This window comes from Lithobates pipiens, unplaced genomic scaffold (genome assembly GCF_037356315.1).
Source record: "Lithobates pipiens isolate NorthernLeopardFrog02 unplaced genomic scaffold, aLitPip1_a1.2 Scaffold_1, whole genome shotgun sequence".
Classification (NCBI taxonomy): domain Eukaryota; kingdom Metazoa; phylum Chordata; class Amphibia; order Anura; family Ranidae; genus Lithobates; species Lithobates pipiens.
Window position 1 is genome coordinate 25,846,643 of NW_027507685.1, and position 9,981 is coordinate 25,856,623.

General features: G+C 46.2%; 1 protein-coding gene across 7 annotated transcripts in view; it reads right to left on the bottom strand.

Moving 5' to 3' along the window:
* Nucleotides 1–9,981, bottom strand: part of MTMR1 (myotubularin related protein 1) — a 141,943-nt gene that overhangs the window by 74,060 nt on the left and 57,902 nt on the right. For all 7 annotated transcript variants that reach the window (XM_077486581.1, XM_077486430.1, XM_077486343.1 and 4 more), the window contains 3 exons: nt 3,804–3,898; nt 2,378–2,485; nt 974–1,075 (listed from right to left, as the gene is read on the bottom strand). In XM_077486581.1, the coding sequence (XP_077342707.1) occupies nt 974–1,075; nt 2,378–2,485; nt 3,804–3,898 (305 nt within the window). The remainder of the gene's footprint in view (nt 1–973; nt 1,076–2,377; nt 2,486–3,803; nt 3,899–9,981) is intronic.

Sequence of the window (9,981 nt, forward strand, 5' to 3'; positions counted from 1 at the left end):
TAGTGAATTTTCAGCATCCCCAGTGACAGTCCAGATAGGAGAACATCTTGTAACCAAGCTGGTGAAATGTACATAAAGTTCTTGGAGTTCACCTTTTTTGCTGCTTATTAAGAGTTCAAAGCCAAACTTTAGCAAGATATAATAGATTAAAAAAATGAAAACAGCTATGTAATCATTAATACATCATTAAATGGTTATGTGCCAGTCTCTTCCAGTTCCTGTGTAGTAGAACTGATGTGTAAACGTAAAAAGCAGCACAAAGAGGCAAAAAAACATCTAGTGGCAGAAAAAAAGTACTGCAGGTGAAATCTCTGTACTGAACCTCAAAATTGCAATCATTGTTTTGTTATTATCTTGATTCTTTTGCTGGGGTTATGCTTTAATAGCCATGGTCTGGGCACAGGTTCACTATAAAGTGTAAGTTCAACTTTACAGAAAAATCTTTAAGTTGAACTTACACACGACCCCCTGTTCTTGACCCCCCCCATCCCGCTGACCTGGACCGCGGCAATCTCCCATTCTGTGCCCCAGTATATCCACGTCAAGAGTCCAGGGCTTAGAAATCCCCTCGCCAACCACTAGTCTTCTTCATTGCTGACAGGACGGGCTATGTGGCTGCTGATTGATCGGCGTTGTTGACCAATTAGAATGCTCCGAAACGCCCCTCCTGATGGGGTATGTTTTGGACATTCAGCTCAGGGGATTTCTAAGCCCCGGACTCCTGACACGGATATACGGGGGCTCAGAACGGGAAATTTCCACGGTCCAGGTCAGAGGGACCCTGGGGGGGGGGGGGGGGGGGGAGGAAGGCGAGGAGGGGGGGTCCTGTGTAAGTTGCCCTTACAGATTCTTCTGTAAAGGTGTACTTAACCTTTAAGCCTTAATGTTTTCCTGAACGCAACAGGTGACATTTGGTGCTTTATTCAAAAAAAAATTTAAAAATTTAAAATAAGGGTGAAGGTCAGTTACTTACCAGTCCATTTGAAACTGGAAAGGCAAGCCTTATAAGATTTTCAAATATTTCCAGCTTGCTCTGCTCTTCCTGTTTGTAGGCCAGCCGTAGGTTCCTCATATCCTTTCAAAAGATAAAGGATAATCTTATTAGAAGTATACTTTGGGGATAATCTGAACAATCATCAGTAAGTGTAGCATTCCCAAAAAATCAGTGGAAGTTGAAAAAGGTCACTGCTTTTATGTCTCTTTAGAAACAATACAGGCTTTGGCTTTCAGGGAAAACAATCAAAGTCAGGCATTTCCTAGTAAATACAGTAACTACAAAGAAGGACGATGGCTTAATTTGTGCATTCCATGCTGCTCTGACCAAAGCTCCTGCACAGGCTTTCCATTTGGTGCTCTCCTAAAGCCCCGTACACAGGAGTCGAATGTCTGGACACATTGGCTGATAAAAAAAAAAAAAAAAACAGCCGACATTCGGCCCATGTGTATACCACCCTGTCCGACAGAAGCTGGCCGAACATGCTGGAAAAACAACAAGCGACCAAATCCTGATTAGCATGACTAGCCAATGGTGGAGAGCACTGATTGGAGTGTTATGGTGGGGGGGGGAGGGGGCTGGGCCACCATGTCAAGGATTGTCAGAATAGGAGATACCTAGTGGGAAGTAAGGAATGTGCACTGGTCTCCTTTTCTAAAACCAAGCACCTCTCAGAAATATAAAGGGGGGGGGGGGGGGGGCTTAAAATGACAACTGCCCAGTCTGTTACTTGGACATAAGTTGAGGAAAAAAGCACAGCAATTAAACAGTGTATTGTAGCACAGCACACGTTACAATGCACATTAATGTGTCAGTTGTGGTGTGAATGGACTTTAAAGTGTGACTGCTGCTAATTAGAGCTCAGTAACGTAAATTGGGTAAATAAAGTGGTTGTAAACCCTTACAAACCACTTTGACCTACAGGTAAGCCTAGATTAAGGCTTACCTCTAGGTCCAAGAAATATCTCCTAAACCTACACGGTTTAGGAGATATTTACCCGAAGACAGCCACCGCTGACAGCGGCGCGCAGGCGCACTGGGCAGGCCGCAGATCGTGGAGTGTCGGCTCCCGTGGGCATGCGTGGGAGTGACGTCATTGCTGCTCCGGCGAATCACAGCGCCAGAGCAGCGAGACCCACCAAGAAGATGGACGCTCGGATCTACAGGGGACAGCGGTGACTTCGCTGGCTCCTGTGTCAGATAAGTGACACATAATGGACTACTATGCGGTGCAAAGTAGTCCATTATGCTTTACCTTTGCAGGGAATCAAAGAAGAAGTAAACCCCCATCAGTGTTTACTTCCTCTTTAAGGTATGCTAAAGGACGTAACAGTTCTGAACAATTTTGAAATGCAAAAAAATAAATAATAGAACAGTAACTACCTTGCATACTATTTCTATACCACAAGAGTTGTTCCCTTGACTCTGAACTCCTATTTTCTCCACCCTGCTGATTACACTCAGTGGGACATCCAAGATGAAAGGTGGATCCTGGAAGAGAAGGAAAATGGGTTGGTCCATACTGGTGATCACTAAGCATACATGGATTAGAAAGGAATATGAATGGTAAAAATGAGTACTCTCTCTATACAAATCGCATATAACAAGCCCTGTTTATGCCTTGCCTAACTGCACATAAAAAAGGTATGCAATAACACACAATAAATCAATATTAAAGGGTCTGCTCAGTCAAAGGTAATTTTAGGGTTACAGATTGAATTTATTTTTAAATTAGAAAGGGTTATTGTGTTTTTTTTCTCTGAAGAAAAAAAATGGCATACAGACAATTTGTGTGTAGACAAGATCAATGACTGGATAGTGGATGTTGATGCGGAGTCAGAATTTTCATCTCTTTTCCTGCCAAAAAGTTAACTGAATACCATCTAAGTATTTAAAGACACATATTAAAGGGGATAAGAACAGTGGGAATTGCAGCAAAAGTTATTTTTGTAAACTGTACCCAAATAACTTTGTAACTACCTTTTGGCAGCATCATAACATTCATATAAAGTTCCCCATAAGTGGCATTTAGAGGATTCTGGACATGTTCTATGTTTGGCTTTGCAGGATTTTTCATAAAGTCCCCTTAGCCACCTGCTGGGTTTTTATACCTCTAAGGGACTTTAAAGAGATATTAAAAGGCAGATTTTTAAAAGAAATAACAAACATGTTATACTTACCTGTTCTGTGCAGTGGTGTTGCACAAAACAGCCCCGATCCTCCTCTTCTTTCTTTCGTCCCTCACTAGCAGTCCTGGCCCATCCCTCCCTGTTGAGTGCCCCCAAAGCAAGCAGTTTGCTATGGGGGCACCCAAGCAGGCTTGCTCCTACACCCCTGCTCTGTGTGTCCATTTACACACCAAGCTTGGCTCTTTCTCACTCCCTCCTCACTATTGGCTGTGATTGACAGTAGGGGGAGCCAATAGCTCATGCTGCTGCCTCAGCCAATGAGGAGGAAGAGACCCGGGAGTGCTTCTGCTCTTGAGCACATTGCTGGATCGAGACAGCGCTGCACACAGGTTTTTTACGCATGAAGGAAAAAATCTTGAGATTTTACAACCACTTTTAGAAAGATGTCTGCACCTCATTAGGATTTTTTTTTTTTTTTTTTTTTACTTTAGAATAGTTATGGGGAATTCTTATTACTGACTTTGATGTTCCAGTTCCCGTTCTGAAATGGAGTTTCACATGGACCTATCCCTGCCCCATGCAATAGTTCATTATAGCTGTAAAAGCTGTTAAGGAAAATCCACTCCCAGAAACGAATGCTGCATGCACTGTAATCCGGAAAAATGAACTTCATAACTCACCCTTTCAATGTTTTTGAAGTACATTTTAAAGTCTGTCACGGTTAATGTTCCACTGACTGCACCCCAGAATGGGCAAATGTACATAACATCTTTAGCTGTAAAAAGAACGTTTGATATTAAAGCAGATGTATTAGTAAAATATACACTTTGTATGACTGAATGGGCACATGACATTATCAAATCATATTATTAAAAAAAAAAAAAAAAGATTTTTTTTCCTATAAAGAAAATGTAGCTCTTCTTTATACACGGAGTGTTCTTTCAGGTTGGGATCACATCTAAGACGGATGTGGCACATAGCAGGGGTCTGGTGCGTCCCTGCTCTCCATTTCAAGGATGAATTGGGGTGCAATTTTTGCCTGAATGCTGCCCTGAAACTGAGCCAAAGACGCACAGCACATATAATGGGCAAATATGGCACCCCCCATGTATGTGTCTGTACTGAATTGGAAGACTGAATATCTTCTAAAATAATCAAAATGGAGCTTCCTCTGTCTACAGAACATACTGGTCAGAATTTACAGCATCCCATTTCCACACTTCTGTTTTACATTAATACTTATTCTAAATCCTAAGTGACACGCTATTGGAATTATACTAAAGCCAGAATGTTAGGTTTCATCACCGGATGTCCACTGCTTATAATACTGTACAGGCTGAATAAACCTACATTTTATTGAAAGCAACAGTGGCCACACATGTGATAGGCATCAGTAGATGTAATTTATATTTACATAGCAAAAAGCGTTAAAAAAAAAAAAAAAAAAAATCAGCTTTAAACATTTCTCCTAGGTAATTGGTTTTCTTTTAGTCACTGCAATACATAAAACAGGCATGTTCAGTAATGGAGTAGTAGTAAGGCTGGATTCGATTCTAAAGTTACTTTGTGCCATTCCTCTTGCTATGCCATCTGACAATACCTGTACATAGAGGATGTTGTACGCTCTTTAAAGAGGAGTTCCAGTCTCCTGTGAAAAAAAAATGGAATTGCGTACCGGTAATGTCCTTTTCCAGGAGTCTTTCAGGACAGCCACCTTAGAGAGACACTGGCTCCTCCCCTCTTAGGAAACACCGCCTTCATTTTCAAGATTTAAGCCTCCTCCTCCCTTCATTCCTCAGTTCTTCCAGAGTACCTCCGGCCAACTGGGGAGACACAAGAACACGTCAAACAAACAAACTTTTAGTCTTACCTGACGGTCTCATGTGATGAGTTCCCGATGGTCTGCAAAAAACTTGGGTGGGAACCGGTGCTGTCCTGAAAGACTCCTGGAAAAGGACATTACCGGTACGTAATTCCATTTTTCCCCAATCGTCTTTCAGGACAGCCACCTTAGAGAGGATAAGCGAGTACATTACCTTAGGGTGGGACCACTGCCTGCAGTACTTTACGGCCAAAGGCTTGGTCTTTGGCTGACAGAAGATCCAGTCTATAATGTTTCACAAACGTAGAAACACTGGACCACGTTGCAGCACTACAGATCTGTTCAGGAGATGCCCCAGCCCACTCTGCCTGAGAAGTTACCACTGTCCCGGCTGAGTGTGCTCTAACCCCAACTGGGGGATCTAACCCCCCTGTCACGTAAGCCTGTCCAATGGCTAACCTTAACCATCTAGCTATCGTGCATTTAGAGGCTTTGGAACCCTTCCTAGCCCCAGAAAACAACACAAAAAGTGAATCAGATTTCCTGAACTGACTTTGTGCAATCCAAATAATGAAGAACACATCTTTTAACATCTAATCTGTGAAACATGTGTTCCTGTTTTCTTACTGGATTCGAACAGAAAGTAGGTAGCACAATCTCCTGTATTCTATGGAAACTAGAGGCTACCTTAGGTAAAAAAGGCCGGATCTATCTTAAAAACCAAATGATCCGGAAAAAACCTGAAAAAAAGGTGCCCTAATAGAAAGGGCTTCGAGTTCACTTACTCTCCTTGCTGTAGTGATTGCCACCAAAAATACAGTTTTGAGAGTGATCAATTTTAACGAGCAAGGTTCTAACGGCTCAAAAGGTTCCCCTGTGAGAACCTGTAAAACTAAAGCAAGATCCTGACTGGGAAGGGGGCGACCAAAGGCTTGGTCTTAGCCTACTTAAGGCTCTGAAGAACCTTACTATCCCAAGGTCTGACATTAGATGTCTATCCAGAAATACGCTTGAAACGGATACCTGACTCTCCAATGTTTCAGGGCTAACCCTTTATCTGCCCCTGACTGCAGGACCTCTAGAACGGCCCCCGAGCTGCGCTCATTGAAGGAGTTCTCTGAGCCCCAGCTATTGAACCGCCTCTATACTTTCAGGAAAATGGTCTGAGCTTCCATTTACCTGCAATTCAAAAGAGTGGCTACTAAACAGTCTGAGACCCCTTTGCCCTTCGGTAATTCCTCAGTAGCCAAGCTGCAAGGTTCCACCTGGGGACAGCAGATTGGACCCTGGGAAAGGAGACACTCCTAGACCGGGAAAAAACCCAGGGGAGTTTCACCGACAGGCCCTTCAGAATGGAGAACCACGGCCTCCTGGGCCAATGAGGTGCGATTAGAAAGAGATGGTAATCTCCACCTGGAACTTCCTTAACCGGACTCAGGAAGCAGGAATCAGGACGGGAATCAGGACGGGAATCAGGACGGGAATCAGGACGGGAATCAGGACGGGAATCAGGACGGGAAGGGGGAAAGCATAGCACCTAGAGAAACCCTAAGTCTGTGCTTAGTGCGTCTGCTCCCGACATCCCATCTCCCCTGCTCATAGAACGGGAGATGGCTTCTTTCGCGTTTTCCCTTGGGGGAAAAGAAGTCTATCGAAGGAATCCCCCTCCTTTCCACCGGATCACTGGAAGGACAGGAATTTAACATTTGGTCCATCTGAGGGTGGCTTTCGCTAAGGCCCCTAAGGCTCTGCTCCAGAAGCCCCCGTCTTATTGACTTAAGCCACTGCCAAGGGATTGCCTCCATGACTCCTACCTAATGTCCCCAGAGCACTCTCTGAGGGGTCCTGAGAACCAGATCTACTGCTCTCAACTCCCTCCAATTTTGAGGGTCTCTTTGACTCCTTCCTCCTTGGATATTGGCCAAATCCACTCTAGGCCTTGTGACAAACATGTTCCCCTTTCCCACCAAAGGGACTTTAAAATACAGGCTGTGTAGTATTATCTCAATGCTCTAAGTCGGCCATTCACTGCCACCTTGCCAGCACAGGACTGTCAGCTGTGACCTTTGCCATTCAGTGATCAGTCGTGAGCCACCGTGCTAAAGCTAGCAACGGACACCCTCGTGATTTGGCACAGGGTGGACTAGAACTCATAGACATACGCAACCCAACAGCAACCTGCGCCTTTGGGAGACGGCGCGCATTGTCACACGCCACCGCTCCTGGCTTCTTTACCTGAGTTAGAACCGAAACCAAAGAGTCCTAAGACCCCCTACTGTGGTCCCAAACCTTCAAGATGAATAGTTTGCAGAGGACGGTAACGTAACCCCATCCACTGAACAGCTAGGAGCGTGGATGTCAGTAAGCTCAACCTGACCTTCCTCACTGAGTTCTGACGGTTGCTCTGGAGAAACCACAGTGCTTTGTTTACCTTCTGGATTTTCTCCAAGGAGGGAAGCCCCCCCTTTTTTTTTTTTTTTTTTCGTTGAGCCCAGCACCTACCCCAGGAAGGTGACCCCTTGGGAAGGAGTTTAAGTTGAGTTTCCCTAGGTTCAGAGGCCAACCCAATCTCACTAATAGGTCCTTTGTAAGCTGTGGATCCCCATTCAACTGCGCCAGAGAAGGGACAAACAGGAGACGATCGTCAAGATACATGATCACAGAGACTACCCTGAGATGCAGGAAGGATAGAACCTCTACCATCGCTTTGGTGAAGATACGAGGGAGAAGGGGATAGCCCAAAGGGGAGTGCTTTGAACTGAAGGTGTAGCACTCCTACAGAGGTTATCACTGCCAGCCTGAGGAAATGCTGGTGGCTCTCTGCGATGGAAATATGCAGGTATGCATCCTTACTATCGATGCCCTGAAACAGTTTTGGTGGAAGAGGTGCCCTCACCCCGTGACTAAAACCAACCAAAAACTTCTGTAGGTGACCAAGACACCCAGACGATTCAGGATCAGGATGAGCCTGAACTTTTCCGAAGGCTTGCAAACCACAAATGAGAGAATAGAAGCCTTGCCCGTTTAACCTGCTGGGACCTTTATTACCACTTCCTATTCCTCTAACTCCTGAAGAGGAAAGAAGGGCACATTTTGTCAGCTCAGTGACAAGGAGTCTCAAAGGGGGAAGCTCTGAAAACTCCACACGGTAACCTCTTCTGATGATCCCCAACACAAACTGGTTGGAGGTGATCATCTCCCACTGGGGGAGGAAGGACCCTTTTTAACTGCTCCCCCTATTTTTTCTTAAGGGGAAAGGCCTCTTTCTTATAAGCCGTGCGATAGCACTGCTTCAAGACCTGGCCCAAACAGCAGGTCTCCTCTAAAGAAGAATTCCACAGAGCTTTGATCTGGACGCCCTGTCCCTCTGCCATGTCTACAGCCTTAAGGCCCTCCAGGCTGAGTTGGTCAGAGCTGAGGACCTTGCATACAATCGAATGGATTGAGCCGAAGCATCCGCAGTGTATGCCAACTCCTTAAGCAGCACGGGAAAAGGAGGATAGAAAAGACTCCTCTGCCGTCATTGCTTCATCTGGATAAGCCAATACTTTGTACTACGAGCCACCACTGTGGCTGCTATGGCAGGCTTAGAGATTTCCTTATGGTAACACCCAGGCATTTTCAAACCATAGGGTCTGAAAGTACCCCCATGTCCCCAAGGACAGGTCAGTATGCCTGGACATCTGAGAAAAGGCCGCATCTAACCTGGGGGATTTTATTCCAGATGAGAGCCTCCTCTTCCGCCCAAGGAAACCTTTGCTTTAATGCACCAGAAAAGAAAGGTTTTCTTTCGGGATCCTGCCATCCCTGATGGCATTGATCAAGACGTCATGACCCGGGAACACCCGCTTCCCCTAGGCCCTAGTACATCTGATCGTGGGGTGACAGTGCCTCCTAAGTGATTGAACAGCTCTCAAGAGCCTATCCACCTCATCCAGGGGAAGTTTATACCGTGAGGTTCTTTTGGGTTCCCCATCCAAGTCCTCACCTCAGTTTCCCCTTGGGAGTCTGAGACGGCTCTGTCAACTTCTTCCTCAACTTCCCTCTGGAACCCTCTGGATTCTCCCTAAACTGTGGGAGGAACAACCATTGGGTTAGGTGGAACACTCTGCTGTGCTGGTGAAAAGAGCGCTCTGGAGCTGAGGCCATTGGAACCTTCACAGAAGCCGCCAGATCTGCACCCTGTTCTGCTGCCTGCTCTCTAATGGCACCCAAACAGAGCTACGGACTGAGCTATCCAGGCCTTTAATACACTCCTTACAAAGTGCCTTGAACCAGGAATTCCCCAAAGAGGCTCTACATGAAGGACACTTCCTCCAAGAACCAAGGGGGGACCTGCTTAAGTCTTTCTGAAATACCGAAGTAAAAGAGAGAGAGCAGCATAAACTTTAAAAGAAAAAGAAAAGAAACACCAGCACTACTTAAGAGGACCACCGGGAGTGCCCCCTCCTAGGATCAATCTCCACCTGGATCCCAGACGCACTGCCCTTCCCCCCGACCACCTAGGGGGAAAACACACCAGTGGAGCTACTGGTTACAAGGTAAGGGAACCCCTCTCCAGGGCTATTACCTTTGGGTGGCTGGTGCCGTTAATTCCAGGAGCACTTGAAGCCACTGCTTCGGACATTCTCCTGTTGAGGAAGAGTGGTACGAACGTGCCTCCGACAGCTACCTGTGCAACTGTAGAAAGAGAGGCCGCACCAGCCGAACGCTAGGTTCTCCTCCGCGTCCGGAACCGGAAGACGCGGATCCAACGAAGAGGTCCGCCCCCACCGGAATTGACGTCGCCCGCCCACCGGTCCGGCCTCTAGCTCCCAGCCGACTGAATACACAGGGGGACCTTGGACGTCCTCGTTGCAGCGCCCCACTGGGCGAAACGAAGGGATGAACCTCCCCAAAAACTTCCTGCTTTCCCCAAGCGAAGATTGGAGTGCGTATAGAGAAAAAGGTCAGTCAAAAGTTCAGCTTCCCCAGCCGACCGGACTGCCTGTTCCGTTAAAACACCCGCGGGTGAACGAACGGACGACCCTGTAAAA